This window comes from Callorhinus ursinus, unplaced genomic scaffold, assembly GCF_003265705.2.
Source record: "Callorhinus ursinus isolate GAN/ISIS: 27379988/994484 unplaced genomic scaffold, GSC_fseal_2.0 scaffold18, whole genome shotgun sequence".
Lineage (NCBI taxonomy): Eukaryota > Metazoa > Chordata > Mammalia > Carnivora > Otariidae > Callorhinus > Callorhinus ursinus.
In genome coordinates, this window is record NW_027397080.1 from 29878709 (window position 1) to 29901492 (window position 22784).

Below are 22784 nucleotides of genomic sequence, written 5' to 3' on the forward strand. Positions count from 1 at the left end.
TTGCCTCTCATGGCTCAAGTCTGCACAACTACTGTGTCCAAATTAGTTGCAGTTTGGACTTAGGTGATTCAGACACATCTCACTGGAGCCCAGTTCTTCATCCCTACAGGGGAGAATACGGATTTTCCCAAAAGAAGTTAATCTGATACTTGTCAGAATGGTGATGAAAATTTAATAGCATGTTTGCTGGGATAGGCACCAAACCCAAACATGCTTTAATAGACTGGTAGCATATCAGCGACTGCAGTGTCTGTGTTGTTTGGGTTGGTCATGATTTACTCTCTTCAGTTACTAATTTTCTTCACATTGACCCCCTGATGCAGACTCTGTTTAGGACAGAACCATGTAAACCAGCCATGATGTCCTCTACTGGGCAGCCACGTGCGCTCGTGGCTCCTACGTTCTGCCCCAGATCCAGCCCTGGGTGTTTCCCCTTGTCAGGCAGCAGGACAGAAGCGACTCGAAGTAGAGCTCGAAGAATACTAGAGAACCAGAATTTTTAGAAATGACGAGTCTGCCTCAAAGCAAGACTGTCTCTGCCAAGGAAGCTGAGGTGGGAGTAACCTGGCCCCAAAGATCCATTCAGGCCCCATGACACCCTAGGCCCATGGCTGGGTGGCGAACCGCCCCCCCCCCCGCAGTAATCACAGTTTGAGTGTGGGGGCTCCCCCCGGACAGTGAGGCTCCAATGGAAGACAATGGAATGACATCCATTTGTACAGGATGCCAGGAGTTTTGGACAGAGCAAAATTCTGTAAAAATGGACCATGTAAAATGATTCACACACACTCAGGCTCATGGTCACACTCACACATTTCTGCAGGTTCCGAGCCTACCTCTCTATTGGAGGAAGCTTGGCTGGTCAGGAAAGGACAGTGAGGAAGGGGTCCCCAACCACGGGGAAGCCAGGACCCCTAGGTCCTGGTATGCGTAGCAAAACTAGATATGTATCTTTGCCTGAGTAGGGCCAGCCCCTGAATGATGAATAGATCTTGCTGTGGGACCTGGGACTGGGGTGTGGTTTGTGACATAGGATCAGAGTAAGGGCTTGAACCAGATGGGCCTGTTGGGGAGTTGGGGTGAGGGTAGGCGGGGAATCTTGCTGGAACTCTGGTTTTTTTGTGTGTGGTGACACCTAGTGGCAGGTCACCGGTCTTCAATGCTGCCTTTCACAAAGAGAGAACAAACTGACCATCAGCCCTTGGACACAGGTTGGGGGTGGAAGATTTTTACTCCCCGAAGCCCTGACTCCCAGTTTGAAGGCTTTGTGGAGTGTTTTAGAAGTCCTCTGGAGAACAGGAGAGCCCAAGGCACTCCAGTTGCTCGAATGGGAGCCCTTTGTCAAGGCTCAGTTTGGGTTATGGAGACTAGGTACTCTGGTCAGTGTCAACACAGTGACATTTGCCCCTAAATCAACATGGATATTGTAGAGAGGGAGAAGCTTAGACACCACAGGCCATCCTGATTTTCCAGCCAGCCAGCCGGGTGGTATCTGTTAAGTACCAGGCAGGGTGCTGGCCTATGGAGGACAGGGTGAGCTAAGTGGGCCCTGGCCTTCTAGTCGGGCAGGGGAGAGACGATAAACAAGTACTCCAGCAAGACCTTCTCAGAAAATTGGGACTGGGCTATGTGACCCAGAGGGGTTGGGGGTGGGGGGGACACAGAACCTGCTTCAGTTACGCTGTCAGGAGAGGTTCCCTGGGAAGGCGTCTTTAAGCACATTGAAGGGTGAAAAGAAGCCAGCCCGGGCTCAGGGGGATACCCAGTGCAAAGGCTGCTGGGGGAAAGAGTTTCTTGGTATGTTCTAGAAATAGACTCGGGTTAGGAGGGCAGGGTGCAAGGGGAGGTGTGAGAAGGAGGCAGGACCGCCGATGCGGGCCTCGTGGGTCCTTGTGTGGGACAGTGGAGTGGAAGGAAGGGAGGAGGGGTCCCTGTGAGAAGTGATGTCCCACGCCTGGGCTTTCCCACTCAGCTGGCTAGGGAGTTAGGGTTTGTCCGCTACACTGGGGATGGCGGGGCTGCCTTCCATCAGTGGCCCTCTGGAGGAGGTGGCTTACCCCTTTTCCTGGTTATTGGTGTTCATTAGGCTTTTTTCTGAGCCCAAAGGAGGTGACAGGTGAGAAGACAGTACAATAGGGAGCCTGGGTGGGGGGAAGGATGTGGGGGGAAGGAAGGCCCCAGAAGGGACATGCTACGTCAAGTATACAGCTCTAAGTAAGCCCCAGCTTGCCAGCTTTTTAGCCCCTCGTGGGGACTTTTGGGCCAGAGCCCGTGTGAGCTTATGGGAACTGAGCAGTTGACGGGGACCTCCAGGGAGGCACTGCCCAGGGCTCTGGCACATTTCTGAGTCTGCCTTCTGCACAGAGAGCAGGCCGGCCTGGGAGAGCCTGCTGGTCCAGGGCTTGCTGGCCCCTGAAGGATGGACGGCATGAGGAGTGTCCTTGGCTCGCAAGCCAGGTTCCCTTGGTCCTCCCAGCGCAGCTCCTTGGCACCAGGGCTGCCGAGGCTCCACCCCCACCAGCTGCTGCGTTATTTCTGACTCATCCAGGGGTTACAAGTGTGTAACCCAAACCCCTCCACGCCCGGCTTCCTCTCCGCCAGCTCCTCCTAGAGGGGGGAAGCCCTGGGACTTTTCTCCTGGGACCTTTCTGCAGGTCGGGTCCCTGCTGTCCCCGGACGCAGCTGCTGCCTGCAGGGCGCTCCCCTCTGACGGGGGGTGGGCGCGTGAGGGTGACGGCCGTGAGCTCAGGTGGGTATCTGTGCCCCACAGCCCCGGCTTGCCTGTCCCCATCGAGGGACTCCTTGGAACCCAGCCCAGGCGCCAGCCTCTTGAATTCATCAGGGGCTTTTGCGGAGAGGGGCCACCCTTGTGTTTGGGGCTGGGCCCCGATCTCTCGGTTTCTCCAGCCAGAGGCGCCGGCTGGCTGCCTCTGGTCATGTCACTTCTGCTCCTTGTGGAAGTTGCATGCTTTGAAAACCTGGGACACTTTGGGCTTCATTCAGCACATCTCCGGTGGCTCATCGCAGGGTTGTTGCTGAGGGGGTGGCTGGAAGGTCAAACTGGCCAGAAGTTCTGGGTCAGCTCAGTGCCCTGGGCCCAGCAGCTCCTCACAGAGGGTGCCAGCCCCCAGCGCCTGCTCCAGGACCGAGCCGCTCAGTCTGGCGGGCTGGGGCCAGCAGGGGTGAGGCAGGAACAGGCAACTTGCCACCTGCTCTGGGCTCTCAGAAGCGGGACCCTGAAGCCCTGTGGGCTGCCTGACAACTCCTGCCGAGTACCCGGTCTGTGTCTGGTGTGTCGTCCTGACCCCCGCTTCAGTGCCTCTCCTCGCCCTGCAGGAGTCCCCAGGGCTGGCCAGGGAATGAACCGCGAGGGGGCTCCCGGGAAGAGTCCGGAGGAGATGTACATTCAGCAGAAGGTCCGCGTGCTGCTCATGCTGAGGAAGATGGGATCAAATGTGAGTGCCTTCGGGGTGCCAAGCAACAGGTCCCCCAGGGAGGGTGCCTGATGTGGGCAGAACAGAGATCCATAGCCACCTCCTGTGACAGCCCTGCTCTGGGAAGGGGGATGTGGGGCTTGTGGTTTGGCTCTGTGGCCAATTCTTGTCACCCAGAGCCCTGCCCGTCCAGTTCCGGGGGGGACTGCTGGGGTGGCCTTCCCATCCCTGTGCCGAGCGTGGGCCGGGAGGGGGCGGTGTGAGCCCCTACAGGCCCTGACCTTACTCTCCTCCTGTCTCCGCAGGAGCTGTCCAGGGGGCGCTGGGCAGAATGGTCCCTAAGAGGACAGCATGATTCAGAAAGGGATGGGCTCCCTGCGCAGGCCCCGGGCTGCACGGAACCCAGTCTCAGATCTGATCCGAGCGGCAAGGCCTGGGCGGCCATGGGCCAGGCTTCGGGGTGGGGGCAGGGGGTGCTCGCTCGAACTGAAGGGTCAGGACTCGGGAACAGGGACCCCGGGATAGGAGGAGGTACCTTCGGGGAGCCCGTGCGTGCCGCCCCTCACCCGTGGCTGTCTCCCCCTTGCAGCTGACGGCCAGTGAGGAGGAGTTCCTGCGCACCTATGCGGGGGTAGTCAACAGCCAGCTCAGCCAGCTCCCCCAGCACTCCATCGACCAGGGTGAGTCCCGGCCAGGGTGCCCGGCCACGCCCTTCCCAGAGGCGCTAAGTTGTGGTTCTTGGGGAAAACTTAGCTCCTGGGGCCCATGAGGAGGGGCTGTAGCTGCCACCCATCCACAAAGCTGAGCCCCAAGCCTGGGCCCATCTCCTTCCCCAGATGGGAGCCGAGGAACCCCTCAGGTAATGGTGGGATCCCCCCTTTCTAGGCCCGGAGGAGCCAAGGAATCGAGGCATCTGGGAGCCCCTGTGACTGCAGAGGCTCTGGGTTTTTGCATTTCCTCATTCTTTGGCTTGACCCCCGCCAACCCGGCACCTGGTGCAGGGAGAGCGTGAAACCACCCTCATGGGCTAGGACCTGTCCTGGGCACGGCTGTGCAGGGGCTTGTGTGTTCCTGGCTCCGCCCAGGCGAGAGACCCCAAGGGCTCTGTGTGTGTCCCTGAGGTCTCTGTCTGCCCTGGGGACTCATTTCCATTTTGGGTGCCCTCACCTGATCATAATAATGGTAGCAGGTAACACTCAGGTATTTATTGTCTAGCAGGCACCTGCTGGGTGCCGGACACACATCATTTCATTTACTCGTAGAGAGGTACTGGGGGTATTACTCGCACTTCGCAGGCAAGGAAACGGGTTCAGAAGCAGTAAGGGATCGCCCTGGTCTTACAGCCCGTTAGCAGAGGGCTCAGGATGCACAATCTGCTGCCCAGCTCAGGGCAGGGCTTGTCACTGTCTGTCCTGGGGTAGCAGGAGGCTGGGCACTTACGGGCTCTCCCATTCTGGAAGGCTTACTCTCACCCTGGAGCCCACAGTGTCCTCACCGGCTCTTCCATCTAGTCCTTTCCTTTTATTTTTTTTTCGCCTCATTGGCATTATCGGCCATGAAATAGTGCGGCCTGTGGGGCATCAGATGTGAGCTGGCTCCCGGCAGCGGAGCGCCGAGGGGCATGTGGCTGATCCGTGGGGCCCAGGAGGAGAGCAGGTGTAGCATGAGAGGCTGCTTGTCTTGAAGCTGTCCTTGCTCTCCTGGAGATCACAGGCCTCAGTTCTGGCGCAGGGCCCGGCTCCCCGGCTCTGACGCTGGCTGTCACCTGGCCTGTGCACCCAACTCAGCAGAAACGTACAGGGCGTCCCCATGGCTCCGGCAGCTCCTGACATAGCCACTCACCAAGCACAGTCTGCCTGGGTCACACTCATGCCGCAGCCTGTTCTGTACCAACGGCCAGGGGTGGAGTCTGCCCCTCCTGGGGTTTGTTTCTTTCTCACCCACGGCTGATCTGGGTTTCCAGCACGGGCCCACCCATACCCCCCAGGCTCCTGAACCATATCTCCCTGAAACCCTCAAGGTCCTGGGTCCTTAGGACATTGCCTTTTCTCCCACCCCAACTTTAAGTCACTGAATTAACCAGAATTGGGGCTGGGTGATAAGGATGCCTCTAGGAGGATGCACTTCAAGGAAAAAAAAATCATAGTAAGTTGTAGAACTGTATGTCATTGTAGAAAGCACCCCCCCAACACACACACACTCACACATGTATGTGTATGGGGAAAGAAAGCTGGAAGAACATAGACCAGGCTGTTAATAGGAAATTTTAATAGAGAGTAGAACTATGTAAGGGACTTTAACTTTCCAAGTCACACGTTTTTTGAAAACTAATTTTTTAAAAATTTTTTTATTGTTGTGTTAATCACCATACATTACATCATTAGTTTTTGATGTAGTGTTCCATGATTCATTGTTTGTGCATAACACCCAGTGCTCCACGCAGAACGTGCCCTCTTTAATACCCATCACCAGGCTAACCCATCCCCCCACCCCCCTCCCCTCTAGAACCCTCAGTTTGTTTCTCAGAGTCCATCGTCTCTCATGGTTCGTCTCCCCCTCTGACTTACTCCCCTTCATTCTTCCCCCTCCTGCTATCTTCTTCTTTTTCTTTTTTCTTAACATATGTTGCATTATTTGTTTCTGAAGTACAGATCTGTGATTCAACAGTCTTGCACAATTCACAGTGCTCACCATAGCACATACCCTCCCCAATGCCTATCACCCAGCTACCCCATCCCTCCCACCTGAAAACTAATTTTTTAACATTGCACATGCATTTCTTCTGTAATAAGGGGAAGTTTAAAAAAGCATTGAGAGAACTCTCTATCTCACCTAGGTAAGCCAGCAGTTGAGAATAAAAATGAACTGTGTGGAGTTAAGGTCATGATAGCCTCACCTGGCCTGAAAATGCTGAGCAGTCAGGAGTGAGCCATGGGCATGTGGGTGTGACCCCAGAATCTAGGCCCTCCTAGTTGTGGGGTGTCCGAGGGACAGCCAGGCTGGCCTCAGAGCCATCTCCCCAGGGAGCAGACTTCTGGAGCTGCACCAGGGCCCAGCTGATGTCTGGGGTGATTCTCTGCTGTCGGGGCCCCCTGCCTGCTGCCCTGGGTCCCCACGGACTCCCCTGAGCTGAACTGCACAGGAAGACACGCTGCTGCAGGAAGTCCTGAGGATTCCTGTGGACTGAGTTGGGGGCGAATGGGCAGCTGTGCCTGGAAGAGCTTTAGGAAGGTAGCATTATTTTTGTGTGCCTAAGGACACTGCAGACATGCACAACACAACAGCAGTCGGTACAGTCTCTCCCGTCGTGGGGGCACAACCCCGGGAGCAGGACCCTGCGTCTCTGCCCACACTGGGGGGCCAAATGGGTCTTGGCTAACATTCTAGCCTGCCCACCTTATCTGTTGGCAGGGCCGACCTTAGCTGATGCCACAGGGATGCTGCTGGCAGGGGCTCAGGTGCTGTCCAAATGGTAAAAGTCCCGGATCATTGTTTCCAGTGCATGGGATCCCAGCATAAGAGGCCCCTCCCCCCCCCGCCCCCCAAATAAAGGCCTAGGAGCAGTCAAGGTGACAGTCTGGGCTTGACAGTCTGGCAGAAATCTGGTGTGAGCACCTCCTGCCACGAGGTGGCACTGTGTCTCAGCAAATGCCCAGCGCTAGTCTCTGCAAGAGACAGAACAGACTCCTTGAGTTCCCCTCAGTGGGGGTCTGAGGCCACCCACCAACAGGACAGAGCTTGGCATTGGTCTACCATCGTAGACTCACACACGCTTCCCCTCTGGGGCTGGAGAGGTCTGGTACTGGGAGCCCTGCTGGCCCTCCCTAGCCCCAGGGAGGAGAGTGGGCTGGGCATCCCTTGCCCCACGCCCGGGCCTCCCGCCCTCCTGGTCTTCCCTTGGTGAACTGTGAAAGTGTGTACAGTATCGGCTGGGTCCGGGCAGGTGCCGGAGACCATGCTGTGTGGGCCTGCACTGTAGGGACTCCCTAACCAGTGCTGGCCTCTGCTGGCCTGAGACCTCCCATGCTAGCCTCCTTTTGGAAGCCCTCCTTCCCCTCCGTCGTCTTCTGTGATACACCTCTCCCTGTCTCTCCGTCTCCCCCAGCTCCCCTTCTGCCCCTCTCCGCTCACTGTCTGTAAGTGCTCCTTTTCCCGCACCCCACTGGTGCTTTCCACATTCTGCCCTCCCTTCTGTCACACCTCCCCACGGGGGTCTCACAGGCTCTGGCCAACACCCTCCGAATATATACCCTCAGCCCAGACCCTCTCCTGAGCCCCCGGAACTTTACATGCAGCTCCCTCCTGATCATCTTGCCACAGACAACCCACGCTCAGATCCCGATTCGTGCTCTACCCCCACGAACCTATTCTTCCGCCTGTATTCTCAGCGACGGATATATCACCAAATAACCAGTGTGCCAGGGACTCCTCTTTGAAGTCCCAAGTGTCCACTGAGTTACCAAGTCCTTGTAATTCTTCTCCCCGAATGCCCCTCAAACCCGCTCTGCCCTCTCCACCGTGGCCGGAACGCTCATTCTGTTCAGAGCTCATACTCATCTTGGCTTGACCCCTGCAAAGCCGTTCCTGGCGTCTTGCCTTCTCACCTTGCCCCCTCCCACACACTTCCTGCCCCTACCTCAGCAGCTCTTTCCCCAACTTAAAATCTTTCAGCGGCTCCCCACTGCCTTGCGGCTGAAATCCAGCCCCTCACGTGATCAGCAAGATCCCCTGACACGGTGGCCTCACGCACCGTAAGCAGCCATAGCGAATGGCTGTCAGCTCCTGTCTCAGGCTGGTCTTTGTGCCTCTGCGTTTGCCTCTGGGCTGCTGGGGGCTCAGCCCTGACCCCCAGCCTTCCCCTGCCTCTCGCAGGCTGGGCCAGGCCCCCTGTGGTTGCCGTCACACACATGTACCCCAGCTGTGCTTCTCCCCACCCTGTCTCCTGGTCCACCTCCTGAGCAACTCTGAGCCCCTTCAGCTTGGGACTGTGGCTTCCCCCCTTTTGTATTTCCGGGGCTGGGCCCCCATGAGGCCCAGGGCATGCTTGTACCAATGAACGGACCGGGCTGTGGGTCTGAGGGCCCACTGTCCCCCAGAAAGGCAAGAATGTGGGGCCAGTTCTCTGAGCACTGTCTCCTGCTCCCCCAAGGTGGTCAAGCAGAGCTGCCGGCCAGGCAGGACTGACTCTGAGCCAGAGGAGATCAATACCTCTCTGGGAAGGTCGCCTTGGTGAGAAAGCCAGCTGGAAACACGGGGGTCGAGAGCTGTAGCTTCCAAAACGCAGGCTCGCCAGAATGCTGAGTTCATTCCTTTCTTATTGCTGGTGCTACTCTCTCCATAACACATATTGATCTTTTTTCCTGGTTATAAAATAACGCACAGTCATTGTTGAAAGCGGGGAAAGGGAGAAGTAGCAGAAAAGCTGGACGGATTGAATCCGACCACACGGCTGCAAGCACTATTACCTCCTGCTCAAGTTCCCGTCAGCCTTTTAAAAATAGGCTTGTATTGGGGCGTCTGGGATGGCTCAGTCGTTAAGCATCTGCCTTGGGCTCAGGTCATGGTCCTGGGGTCCTGGGATCGAGTCGCACATTGGGCTCTTTGCTCGGTGGGGAGTCTGCTTCTCCCCATGCTTGTGTACTTGCTCATGCTCGCTTGCTTGCTTGCTTGCTTGCTTGCTTTCTTTCTTTCTTTCTTTCTCTCTCTCTCTCTCTCTTTCTTTCTCTTTCTTTTTCTTCAAATAAATAAATAAAATGTTTAAAATAAAATAGGCTTGGGGGTGCCTGAGTGGCTCAGTCATTAAGCGTCTGCCTTCGGCTCAGGTTAGGATCCCAAGTCCTGGGATCGAGCCCCGCGTCGGGCTCCCTGCTCAGCGGAGAACCTGCTTCTCCCTCTCCCACTCCCCCTGCTTGTGTTCCTGTTCTCACTGTGTCTCTCTGTCAAATAAATAAATAAAATCTTTAAAAAAAAATAGGCTTGTATTGGGGCGCCTGGGTGGCTCAGTTGGTTAAGCGACTGCCTTCGGCTCAGGTCATGATCCTGGAGTCGCGGGATCGAGTCCCACATTGGGCTCCCTGCTCAGCAGGGAGTCTGCTTCTCCCTCTGACCCTCCTCCCTCTCGTGCTCTCTATCTCTCATTCTCTGTCTCTCAAATAAATAAAATCTTTAAAAAAAATAAAATAAAAAATAAAAAAATAGGCTTGTATTTACATTATAAATTTGGGACCATACAGTATAAATATTTTAATATCCATTTTAACATCTGTGTTTTATTTGTGGTAATTTTATAGTATTTTCTTAAAGATTTTATCTACTTATTTGAGATAGTGAGTATGAGCGGGGGAGAGGGGCAGAAGGAGAAGGAGAAGCAGACTCCTCACTGAGCAGGGAGCCCGATGCAGGGCTTGAACCCAAGACCCTGGGATCACGACCTGAGGCCAAAGGCAGACGCTTAACTGACTGAGCCACCCAGGCGCCCCAATAATTTTATAGTATTTTAAAACAATTTTCTTTTTCTTTTTTTTAAAGATTTTATTTATTTATTTGACAGAGAGAGAGAGAGAGAGAGAGAGCACAAGCAGGGGGAGCAGAAGAGGCAGAGGGAGAAGCAGGCTCCCTGCTGAGCAGGGATCCCGAAGTGGGGCTCGATCCCAGGACCCTGGGATCATGACCTGAGCCGAAGGCAGCCTCTCAACCAACTGAGCCATCCAGGCGCCCCTTAAAACAATTTTCAAGAAAACATTTTCGCGATCGCATAACATGTGGCCCCCTGGCTGTGCCATAATTCGTTGACCAGTCCTTTTCCCGTTGGACATTTCTTTTTTTTTTTTTTTTAAGATTTTTTATTTATTTATTTGTTACAGACAGAGAGAGAGCACAAGCAGGGGGAGCAGCAGGCTCCTCACTGAGCAGGGAGCCTGACACAGGACTTGATCCCAGGACCCTGGGATCATGACCTGAGCCAAAGGCAGACGCTTAATGCCTGAGCCACCCAGGCGCGCCCCCCGTTGGAGAGTTCTTTCTCATTTTGCCATTAATTACAGTAACAGCAAACACCTGTTGAGCTCCTCCTGTGTTCCCTGGCTTCCTTGCCACGTAGCACACAGTGTGACCCTGTGAGTCCCCGAGATCATCCCGTGAAGCAGGTGCCGTCACGGCCCCACCTTGGAGAGGACAGAACAGGCCCGGAGAGGGTTAGGCCGGCGCTGGGCTGCAGGCTGTCAGGGCGGGCACCGGTGTGCCAAGCACCGAGCAACCATCCTTGCACGTAGCTTTTCCTTGTCATCATTTATTTTAAGGTGAATTCTAGCAGTGGCTTTAAGGTCATGTGCGTTTTTAAGCAGGACTGCGTTTTATCTGAGGAACACGGGTGATTTAGGCAATTAATGTATTTCAGGAAGGTGCAGAAAACATTTGGAGTTTTTCGCTGCCTTTTAATCCTGGGCCCTTCACCCGAGGTGCCTTTGAATGTGCTGGTTCTCTGAGCGCTCTCCCGCCGCCGCCCCCGGGACTGTGCAAAACCCCCCCGTGACAAGGTGCCCGCAGAACTCTCGTGCAGTGCCGTGGATATGCTCTTGTTCAGGTGTCCTGGGGCTCTGGTCTAGACGTGGCCCATTTGTGAAGGAAGCTTCTGTCCCTTCCCTGCCCGGGGCCTCCCAGGACATCCTTGGTCTGCCGCCGCCCCCGCTTCTTGGCCCTGGGAGCCACGGTGCTGGCATGCTGGCTGCTCAGGCCTCTTCTAGCCTCTGTCCGATCACACTCCTTCTCCAAGAGACTTTCCAGGGAAGGTCCCCAGGCTGGAGCCAGCTGGGCTGTCCCAGGGCTCTTCTGACTTTTCCCCCTGGAAGCCAAAGCTGCTGCTCAGGGTATGCTGCCAGAGAGCCTAAAATAGGTCATTTGGTCTCAGGGTTACACTGGGAACCTTGTTAAAATAGTTGTGGTCACAGGCAAACCCGCAGGAAGCCAGCGACTCCAGGGGAGGGCCCACCACCACGAGGGCTTCACGGTTGACCAAGGCAGTGCCCTCCTCTGCTCATCCCCCCGTCGCGGCCCTCTCAGTGCCCCTGGCGAGGTGCTGGCACCGTGGGGCCCATTCCACAGCCAGCCTTCTTCCTGGAGTCCTCTCCCACGCCCTCCAGCTTCTCTTTCACTTCCTCCACAGAGCCCTCTCTGACTCCTTCCGGGGTCAGCCTGGGCCCCCCTCTCGCTCCGGAGCTCCCTGTGACCTTTCCTGCAGTGTCGCTGCTGTCACGTTGTCGGGAGCCCTTTGGGACCCAGGTCTGTGCTGTGTTCCCAGTGACACGTGCTGCCCCTAGTCCAGATTCTGGCACAGAGCTGGAGTTTTCTGAATCCCTGTACAGGCCGGGCCTCCAGGAGGCGAGTCCTGTAAGAGTGGGGACCGTCTGCTGGGGGTTCTGCGTCCTCTCTTCCCCCAGGTGGGGCTCCAAGGCTTCTCCCAGAGGCTCCCGGCGATGACAAACTCTGGACTGAAATGGCAGTCAGGCCTCGGGAGAATTCCAGTCTAGGGGACGGGAAGATGATTTTTTTTTTTTTAACTTTAATCAACACTTAGATGAGAATTACCTGTAACCTAGTAATAATAAAATTGAACGAAAAAGATCACATATACATTGAATCAGACTGAAAAGCCAATCAGAAGAATTGGGTATATGATAACCCAGGTCACAGAAAAAGAAAAAAGCATCCCAAGACCGGGTCAGGGGTATGCTGAAATGTAGGGCCAGTTGCCCCGTCCAGCCTCTTGTCCTGGCCTGGGAAGGGCTGCTTTGACCTTTCTTTACCCAGCCTAGTGGGTTCTAGTGCATAGAACCAGAACAGGGGCCTCAGAGGTCTCAAAGCCCCTCCCGCAGCATGGCATTGACCTCCCAACACCCCACCAAAGGCAGACCTCTGTCCTGGAGCGGAGCGTCAGGGGGCGGCTCAGTCCAGCATCCATGGGACAGTGTTGCTCGCTTTGGTCCACCAATCCCTGTGCTGGGCGTGGTGCCAGGTGATAGCCCCCGCCCTCGAGCTGCCAGTCCAGCGGGGCAGACGGATACACGAACAAATGCACAGATTGAAATATGACTCATCCTGAGGGGAGGGAAGCCCACCCAGAATTGCCTGAGCCCTGATGGATGTGTGGGAATGTGTGTAGGGGGGAAATTGGAGGAAGCCTCTGGAGCCTGCCCAGCATGAGCGTTGGGTGTCTTCGTGTCCCCTTAAGAGACTGGTGGGGTAGTGGCCAGGTGGGTGGTGAGTGGCCAGAAAGGCACATGGGCTCTGGACAGAGTTCATCTTGAGGACTGCGAGGGGTCCTCACGGATCCGAAGGGGAGGGATGGCTAGGTCAGATTGTCATCCATTTAGGGCGAGCACTGGGGAGAGGTCACAGGACAAAGGGTAAGGCAGGGAGATAGCTGGAAGGTCACAGTGACACCCACGTGTGAGGTGAGGCAGATATTTTTCAGAGGCGGGACATTCAGGACCCAGGACCTGCAGGCAGCGTGAACAGGTGGGGGTGAGGTTTGAGACCCAGGGCCCAGTGGGAGCTGCTGCGGGAGGCAGGAAGGGGAGCTCTGAGTGGCAGGTGCCTGGGGCTGTCTGGCAGGGGCAGGAGCCAGGTCAGAGCTCAGGTGCAAGGTGGGAGCGGGTGCAGGAGTGTGGGCCAGGGGGAGGCGGGGAATCGAGGGAGGTCGTACAGGGAGAGCAGGCAGCGTGAGAGGAAGACGGAGCCTGGCGAGCACAGCACTGAGGGCAGCTCTGGAAGGAGGGGAGGGGCAGGAGGGGCATTGTCAGGGTCCCCCAGGCCTGTCATGAAAGGGTCAGTGGCGACTTTTCTAAAACAGTTTGTGTGGAGCCTGGGCTGGGAGCCAGATTGCCGTGGGCCTGGGATCAGTGAGGAAGCAAGTGGGAGGACAGAAGCTTCTTTCAGAATGCTGGAGGACAAGGGACATCGGCTCAGGGTTGGGGGCCAAGGGACGGTCTGCGGCATTGAGTTCTCGGCGTATGGGCCACAGACCACCACCCCTGATTCACTGAGGGTATTTGTTAAAAATGCAGACTCCTGGGCCCCACCCCAGCTCTGCTGAAGCAGAGTGCCTGCCAGGTGAGCCTGGGAATCTGCATTTGAAATACGCCCCCGCCCCCCCCAGGGTGATTCTGATGCCCACTAGAATTTGAGAATATACCAGGACTTTAGATGAAGACCTGGTCATTCCTGACCCCTCCCACCCACTCCTCCTAGGGTCTGTCCCTTCTGCATACAGCCAAGCTCTCTGGTCTAGGAGAACTTACATTTTTGGGGGGACCGAAGAATTTGAGGAAAACAAATACCTCACCTGGGAAAACAAGCCCAGAGGTAGAGGATGTGTGTATGTGTTGGGCTCGGCGGGGGTGTGGGAGGGCGTGAGGTGGGTTTGAGGGAGCTTGCCTGGGACTAGAGCAGAGCAGGTGTATTAGAACTCCCAAGTTGTGACACCGTCCCCCCGGCCCAGAAGCTGTTTATGATGCTTTCTGCTGCAGACGTCATCCTGGCCGGTCAGATGGGTGGGCTAGGTGGGATCCGTCCCATTTCACAGATGAGAAAATGGAGGTAGGTGTGCGGGCACGTTGCCCAGGTGGGCAGGGTCAGACCCAGGCCCAGGTGCTGGGGTGCCAGGATCCACCAAGAGAGCCTAAGTCCAGGGAGGCCCTCACTGGCTGGTCAGGAGGCCCAGTGCCTCTGCTAGGAGCCCATCCCACGTCTGGTGCTATGTGCTCACCTTCGGGCAGCCTGAGCGCCTGGTGATGTGGTTGTCAGTCTGGAGCCCAGTAGGCGCCACGGAGCCTGGAGCCTGGTTTGGCTGCTGAGACCTTGGTGGATCTGCGGCCGCTGTCCCTATGGCAACCAGTATCATGCTGTCTCTAGGTAAAAGCCATCCCCTGGGAACTTTAGGCATCAGCGTTGAGATGTATAGAACCCCCGGGGCTCCTAGACCGTGGCTGCTAAAAACAGCGCGTGCCACCCAGCGGGTTTGTCTGGAAGGAGGCCTAGCCCAGTGGTACTGGAGCCTCATCCCCATGGAAATTTTCCCCCTTGCAGGAGGGTCTGGGACCTGTTTTTCCAGAAGCCTTGCTGCCTGGCTCATCTCCCTGGAGCTGGTAGCTGAGCCACTGCAGTCTTGGGTAGCTAGGTAGCAGACCCTAGCTCATATCGGTGGCAAGCTCCTGGGGCTCAGGAGGAAGGACCGCAACCGACAGTCCTCGGCCAGAGAAGGGGCAGACCTGGGAGGTGGGAGTTGCCCTGGACACTTTGGAGCATGTGGCCATGTTTCCTCTCTAGCCCGTCAGCCGTGTGTGTGGAGGATGGCCGGGGCTTGGCCGGCCAGATGCCGGGGACTGTTTGGAAGCCCTTAGCTGAAGCGAGCTTCCTTGGTCGTCTCCGGCTTCCAGCAGCCATGGGAATTTGAAACCTCTGAGGTTTCGCGGTTCCATTTCTGAGTTTTCCAGTCCCTAGTTGTTCACTCTCACGAGGAAGGTGCGAGGCCCCTTCGGAGGTCAGGAGCTCCCTGGCCCCAGAACATGGGACTCTGGAGCAGTCCTAGGAAACTCTGGCCAGCAAGGGGCGCAGGGGTTTCAGAGCCCGCCCCGTGGTTGTGGGAGGCGGGGCCTGCACCAGCTCATGGCTCCGAGTTGGGTGATGGGGACACCCCCACCAGTGACTGATGTCCCTGGGAGTCCCCCTTTATTTCAATGACATCTGTGCAGGGCTGTACCCTGGACCGTGGGGCCCAGGGGCCAGCCGCCTGTGGGAGCTGGACCAGGCTTTCCATACCATGGGACCAATTTCTAGGCAGGGTCTGCCCTAAGAGCTGTCTTCCCTCCCTATCCACCTTTGAGTGCTGGTTCTAAGGTGGCCTTTGCAGCATCCAGAGCCGGAAGAGCTCTCGGGGTCTGTTTGTCCCCCTGCAGGGAGGCGCTTTGGTGGAATGCAGGCAGGAACTGTGTGGTCGGCTCATCAAAGCTGCCTAGGAGGCCTCCCCCCCCACTCCTCCCGTGCCTGCCTCTCGCTGGGCAGGGTCCCTCCTGGAGAGGGAGGGTGGGATCCGGAGCTGACCTCATCTGCCCCGAAGCTTGCGCTCCAGGGTCTGTGCCTTTCTGAGACCAAGCTCTGCCTTTCCTGGAAAAGGAAAGGGGCTGAGGGGCTCCACTAGGATTTCTCCAGACGGGTTTGTGTCACAGGCCATGTGCACCCTGCCCACATTGGCCTCGGGGCTGCAGCTACCTCCTTGCTCCTCTTTCCTGTTCTTTGTCATCCAGGATCACCGAGCCGGCTAGAAACAGACAGCTGATAGGGGAGTGTTCTGGCAATTCAGGAAATATATTGAGGTGCTTGTGTATTTATGAAAAGACCTTTGAAAGACTTTATTTTAGAGCCTCAAAGAGCAAGAGGGATTCTCCAGACGCTGGGGGTTGTGTGTGTGCGCCCGGGGCATTCTCCATACCATGCTGCCCCCTGCCCCCAGCCCCCTACACCCTGTAGGGAGCCACGCTTCTTGAGGGCCAGGTGCAGGTGCCTCCATAAGCCGGGGACACGGCTGAGGGTGGTGCTGGTGGTGGTGTGTGGAGCCTGTTCTGGGCTTTGGATTCTGCTGCTGTGAATTCATCCTGAGCTTGCAAACAGACCAGTGAGCCCATTGTCTGTCTCCCACCCCCGGCGGGGGGTCAGCTTCTCTTTTCTAAGCTCCTGCATAGTTGTCATTTTTCTCTGCCCAGTCACTTGACTGGATTCTGTTAAAGGGGCAAAGCTGGCATCGGGTGTGGGACGGGTGCTGTGCCCTGGTTCAGAGAGCTATGTTCTCACCAGCGCCTTGGCCCTGTTTCCATGGCAGGTGAACCGTGGGACTGGGGAGACATCTGGCAGAGCCCTAGGCCAGGGTGGGGATTGGGGGCTGCAGGCAGGGGTCTGGGCTCCGGGGTCCTCCCGGGATGGTGCTTTGGGCTCCATGTTGAATTCTCTCCAACTATCCCAGAGCTGTTTTGGTGGTGTTCTTTAAATCCTGGGTCTTGGTTCCATTCTGATAGGGGCTGAGGGATGGGTCCAGTCTCTGCCGGGAAGCCTGAGACGCCACAGTGCCCTGGGTGACTGGAGCAGGTCAGTTATTGCCTTCTCCTGAGGAGAAATGACGGTGTGTAGTAGTGGTGAAGGCGCGGACTTCAGGGTCTAGGTCAGGGTCCTCCCTGTGCTACTGACTCACCGAGTTGCTTCTAGTCTCTGAGCTTCAGGCTCCTCATCTATAAAATGAGGATTCATCCTGTGTCCCAGGAACTCTCTAGGTGCTTCGAACATGCGAGTGAACAAGATAAAGTCCCTGATTCCATGGAATGTGCTTTCCAATGGGGAATCAGATCACATCAATATATAACTCTGTAGGTCATGCTGAAGCAGGCTACAGCCCTCTGAGGGACTGACGCAGGGCACTTTTTAGAAACTGTGTTCAGGGAGGGCCTGAGGAGCTGATTTTGCCCAGACTCTGGTATGAAGAGCAGGAGCTATGACATGAACTTGGGGAAGAGCACTGAGGCAAAGGAAACAGCAAGTGCAAAGGTCCTGAGGTACAAGTTACTTGTGCCTAACGGACAGAGAGTCCAGGAGACCCATGGGCTGGAGTGGAGTGAGGAGAGGGGTGTGTATAAAAGGTGAAGAGGCCGCCAGAGACCAGAGCATGTTGGGTCTTGCAGGCCAGGTATGGAGTTTGGCGTTTGCTTTGAGCGCAATGAGAAATCTTGCATTAAGAAGCCTTTGGAGAGTTTTGAGCAAAGCAGTGGCAGGGTCTGACGTGTTTTTAAGAACTTCTTTCTGACTCCTGTGTGGAGAATGGACAATCGGAGCCAGAGTGGGGAGATCCAGGAAATGGGGTACAGAAAGCTAGCGAGGGACAGTGGTAGCCTGGACTGGGTGGTGATAGGGGAAGTAGTGATGTATTCAGGATATAGTTTAAAAGTAGAGCCAGGGGCGCCTGGATGGCTCAGTCACCGGTAGTTGAGCATCTGACTCTTGATTTCGGCTCAAGTCGTGAACTTGTGGTTGTGGGATTGAGCTCTGTGTTGGGCTCTGCTGAGCACAGAGCGTGCTTAAGATTCTCTGTCTCTTCCTTTGCCCCTCCCACCTCCCCCACCCCCTGCTTGTGCTCTCATTCGTGCTCTCTCTTTCTCATAAATACGTACATACATACATACACACGTACACACGTACATACGTACATACATACATAAAAAGTAGAGCCAACATGAGGCACCTGGCTGGCTCAGTTGGAAGAGCATGCAACTCTTAATTAATCTCAGGGTTGTGAGTATGAGCCCTACGTTGGGTGTAGAGATTACTAAAACAAAATAAAAACAAAAACACTTCAAAAAAAATAAAGAGGGGCACCTGAGTAGCTCAGTCGATTGGGCATCTGACTCTTTTTTTTTTTTTAAGATTTATTTATTTGAGAGAGCGAGAATGAGAGAGAGAGAGTACATGAGAGGGGAGAGGGTCAGAGGGAGAAGCAGACTCCTCGCCAAGCAGGGAGCCCGATGCGGGACTCGATCCTGGGACTCCGGGATCATGACCTGAGCCGAAGGCAGTCGCTTAACCAACTGAGCCACTCAGGTGCCCTGGGTGTCTGACTCTTGATTTTGGCTGGAGTTGTGGTCTCGGGGTTGTGAGATCGAGCCCTGTGTAGGCTCCGCACTAGGTGTGGAGCCTGCTTGAGATACTCTCTCTCCCTCTCCCCGCTCTCTCTCTCTCTCTCTCAAATAAAATAAAATCTTTTAAAAAAATAATAAAAGTAGAGCCAATAAGATTTGCTGGTGTGCTATATGCAGAGTGTGTGTGTGTGCGTGCACACAGGACGGGGGTGGGGGTGGGGAATCAGGAAGTACCCCCCACGCAGGGGTTTTGAGCAACTAGAGGACAGCTGAGGGTGGAGTGGGCCTGGGAGCCGCACCATTTGGCATTCCACCAGCACCATATGAGGGTTCCAACTTCTCCACCTCCTCCCTAACTCCTGTCATTGTCACTTTCTGATTCCAGCCCCATCCTAGTGGGTGTGAAGTGGTGTCTCATTGTAGCTTTGATTTGCATTTCCACAGTGACTAATGATGTTGAGCATCTTTTTGTGTGTTTGTTGACCATTCTTATATCTTTGGAGAAATCTCTATTCAAGTTCGTTGCCCATTTTAAAAATTGAGTTGACTTTTTATTATTATCGTGTTGTATTGTTTATATATTCTAGGTACTGGCCCCTTACCAGATATATGACTTATGTATCTTACATACAGATATATTGTAATTTATTTTAATTTTGATTTTTAAAGCTTTTTTTTTTTTAGGTTTATTTATTTAAGTAATCTCTAAACCCAACGTGGGGCTCGAACTCACCACCCTGAGATCAAGAGTCACCTGCTCTTCCAACTGAGCCAGCCAGGTGCCCCCCACCTTTTCACTTTTTCGGTAGTATCCTTTGAAGTATAAATGTTTTTAGGTTCGAGAAAGCCCAGTTTAATTGATTTTTTTCCTTTATCACTTACGCTTAGGGTATCATATCTGAGAAATCATTTCCTAACCCAAGGTCATGAAGATTTACTCCTGTGTTTTCTTGTAAGAGTTTTATAATCTTAGCACTTGGTCGTTGGTGCATTTTGAGTTAATTTCTGTATATGGTGCAAGGTAAGGGTCCAACTTCATCCTTGACATGTGAATATCCAGTTGTCCCAGAACCATCTGTTCACTTCTTTCCCACCCAATTGTCTTGATACCCTTGTCAAAACTTAACTGACCCTAAGTGGGAGGGTTTATTTCTGAACTCTTTGTTCTGTTCCATCATCCTACATGTCTCTCCTTACGCCAGTCCCACCACGTCTTGTTTGCTGTAGCTTTGTAGTAGATGTAAAATCCCCAAAGTGTGGGTCCAACTTTGTTCTTCTTTCTCAAGATGATTTTGGCTGTTCTGGATCCTTTGCATTTCCCTACAAATTTTAGGAGCAGCTTGTCAATTTCTGCGAAAAAGGCAGCAGGGATTTTGATAGGAGTTGTGTCAAATTTCTTCCTATGATGTTTTTGAACAGCGATGTTTTGTACTTTTCCGAGTACAAATTCCATACCTCATTTGTTAAATTTATTCCTAAGTGTTTTATTATTTTTGATGCTATTGTAAATGAAATGGTTTCCTTCATTTCGTTTACAGATATTCATCGCTAAGGTATAGAAATACCAATGGTGTTTGTATATTGATCTGGTATCCTGCAACTTTATTTGTTCTAATAGTTTTTTAGTGGATTCCTTAGGATTTTCTGTATACAAGGTCCATGTCACCTGCAAATAGAGTTTTACTTCTTCCCCTTTCTAATTTGGATGCCTTTTATTTCTTTTTCTTGCCCAATTGCCCTGAATTGAACTTTCAACACAACATTGAATGGAAATGGCAGGAGTGGACATCCTTTTCTTCTTCCTAATCTTGAATGGGGAGAGCTTCCAGTCTTTCACCATTAAGTATGATAACAGCTGTGGGTTTTTAGTAAATGCTCTTTATCAGATTGAGGAATCTCCCTTCCATTACTAGTGTGTTGAGCGTGGTTCCATGAAGGGGTGTTGGATTTTGTCAGATGTGTTTTCCGTGCCTATTCAGACAATTGTATGGTTTTTGTCTCTTTTTTCAGGTGTTAAAACACCCTTGCATTTCTGGGATAAGTCTCACTTGTTCAGAGTTTGGACTCCTATTTGTATATTGCTGTATTGTTTGCTAGAACTTTGTTGAGTATTTTTGCATATCACAGGTATTATGAATATCTGTATTCGTAAGAGAGACGGGTGTGTGTTCTCTTTTTCTCGCGATGCCTTCACCTGGTTTTGGCCATCTTTATCTTTCGGTATGTTAGAGAGTGTTGAACAGGAGAGGCTGCTCAGCTTCTCTCCTCCCGTGCTCACCTGCGTCAGGTGGGGAGGGATGGACGGAAGCTCTGAGCCCGAGTCCAGACAGCGCCAACAGAGCTAACAACGGGAAGGACACAGCCTCATCTGTAAAATGGTATAGGAAACTAGCTGACAGCCTGGAGGCATGTGCTGGGCCTTCCTGTTCTGAGCCTTGTGATTGCCAGCAGGGAGAGCACCCTAGGGATCTGCCACATACTGGACTTTAAGGGAGCAGGAGGGACCGTGGGGACCAACCTGATGCCCCCAGCTCTAAAGCTCTAAGAGCTCAATTTACAACAGCTAACTGAGCAGCATGCCCTCCCTGTTAGGCTGCTGGCCCAAATTTCATGGAGAAGAGGAGAGAGAAAAGCAACATCCTTGCCTCTGCACAGTTCCTGGTCAGGCCCTTGTGGAATGATGAGTGCAGGCCAGCCGATGATAAGGACAGGTCAGACAATGTTCTGGCAGGGCCTGTCCCCTCTTGGTGAGGCCTGGGAAAAACAGCAAGTCCTTTGGGAACGGAACAGGGCACAGGATGGGCAGCAGCTCTGTGGGCCCTTTCCGCACCCGGCTCCAGCAGCAGAGTGGGAGGCTCTAAAAATGGAAGCTGCCGATTTTCCCACCCCAGCCGGGGCTGGGAGACCAGCCAGCACCGTGGCACCAGTGGGACTCTGGCAAATCTTCTGTTTCAGGTGTCTTGCTAAATAGGAGTCATCGGAGTCCCTGTGTGACCTTGAGGAGGTCACTTCCTTCCCCAACTCAGAGCGTCACCCCGGTACACATGCCAGGCAGGCCACCGTGTTGCGAGTCCTAGCCCCTGGTCTGTTCCTTCTGCAGACTCACCATTCCCTCCTAGGGTAGCCAACGCTATTTCTGTGCCTGCAGCTCAGCAGAGAGGCCTCAGGTCCCTGCGAGAGAGCCCACGAGGCAGGCAAGGAAAGAAGCAGGTAGGCTGCCACCGCTCATGGCTGACCACTCCCCTTCCCCAGCCCCCGCCGGCCCCTCTGGAGTAGCGAGCTGGGCAGGCGGCGCGCCCCAGGAAGAACCGGCGTCTGGTAGGTAACCAGCTCAGCTGCTCTGCAGGCTATGATGTCATCTTGGATTCTGTGGTTGCTAGGAAAATTCTGCCTGCAGTGATATTTCATGGTCCTAGGACCGAGGCGAGAACAGAACGTTCCCAAGAAGACAAGGGGAAGGATTTGTAGGACTTCCCAAGCAAAGGAGCGCCCATCCCAAGAAGTCAGATAATTGGAGCTTCTTGCTAGATGCTTATTCCCCTTTTCAGGAATGGAAGTTGTGCTGGTAACAGCAGAACCCCCTCAAGGCAGATTGGGGTGCCAGTGGGGGGCTGGTTGCCTTGGCAGGACCTTGGTGCCCTGGTGGCCAGAGTGAAGGCCCATCTCTGTGATGTTGCGTCCTTGTGGGTGAGCTCTCCTCCTGCAGCACCCACAGTTGGGTGCCTCTGCCAGCCCTTGGTGTGGTGGGACGGTTAGGAAGGAGGAGGGGGAGCTCCTCTGTGGTGTGGAGGACGCGGGCCAACACCATGCCCGAAACTCTGCCATGCACCAAGCACACTGGCCCCCTCTTCTGTGGCCTTTCCTGTGTCTGCCCTTCCCATCCTCCCCTCCTGGGGAGAATCCCTCCAATGGTCTGGAAGAGAAGTATGTCCCAAAGGCCCTGGCCACGGATTCTTGTTCAGGGCGTGGTGAAGAACCACCCGTGAGAAAAGGGGGAGGGGCGCCTGGCTGGCTCAGTCGGTAGAGCGGGCGACTCTTGATCTCAGGGTTGTGAGTTTGAGCCCCACACTGGGGGTAGAGATGACATAAAAATGAAAATAAAAAATTCTTAAAAAACAAGTACTATGGAAAGAAAGAAAGAGAGAAAGAGGAAAAGGGGAGAAAACAGTAGGCCCCAGGGAGGGCCAGGGCCCAGGAGGGGGCGGGACCTGCCGGTCAGCCCGCCTTGCCCTGCAGCCTCTTCCTGCCCGAGCAGTCTTGGGTGGCTGCAGCAGGTCAGTATTTTGAGCTCTTTCCCTCCTCCCTCTTGCCTTTTCTGGCTGCATGTCAGAGCCTGTCTTATGGAAAACAAGACAAAGGAAGTGATTTCATGAGCGCCTGGACCAGAATCTCAAATCTATGATTAAAAATAACAATACTAAAGATTCTGGCCATTATCTATTTCTGTAGGAGGCAGGCCAATTGCATGCTGGAAATGGGTACCCGGCTATGCTCCTTTGAGCAGGTGCTGGATTTGGGCAAAGAGGGATGGCTATTAGAAGTCCTAATGAGAGGCGCCTGGGTGGCTCAGTCGTTAAGTGGCTGCCTTCGGCTCAGGTCATGATCCCAGGGTCCTGGGATCGCCCCGCATCGGGCTCCCTGCTCCGTGGGACGCCTGCTTCTCCCTCTCCCACTCCCC

General features: G+C 54.4%; 1 protein-coding gene across 3 annotated transcripts in view; it reads left to right on the forward strand.

The window, feature by feature from the left end:
- Positions 1 to 22784, forward strand: part of CTNNBIP1 (catenin beta interacting protein 1) — a 50492-nt gene that overhangs the window by 24793 nt on the left and 2915 nt on the right. For all 3 annotated transcript variants that reach the window (XM_073903376.1, XM_025855699.2, XM_025855700.2), the window contains 2 exons: positions 3337 to 3455; positions 4024 to 4114. In XM_073903376.1, the coding sequence (XP_073759477.1) occupies positions 3360 to 3455; positions 4024 to 4114 (187 nt within the window). In that variant the 5' untranslated portion in view covers positions 3337 to 3359. The remainder of the gene's footprint in view (positions 1 to 3336; positions 3456 to 4023; positions 4115 to 22784) is intronic.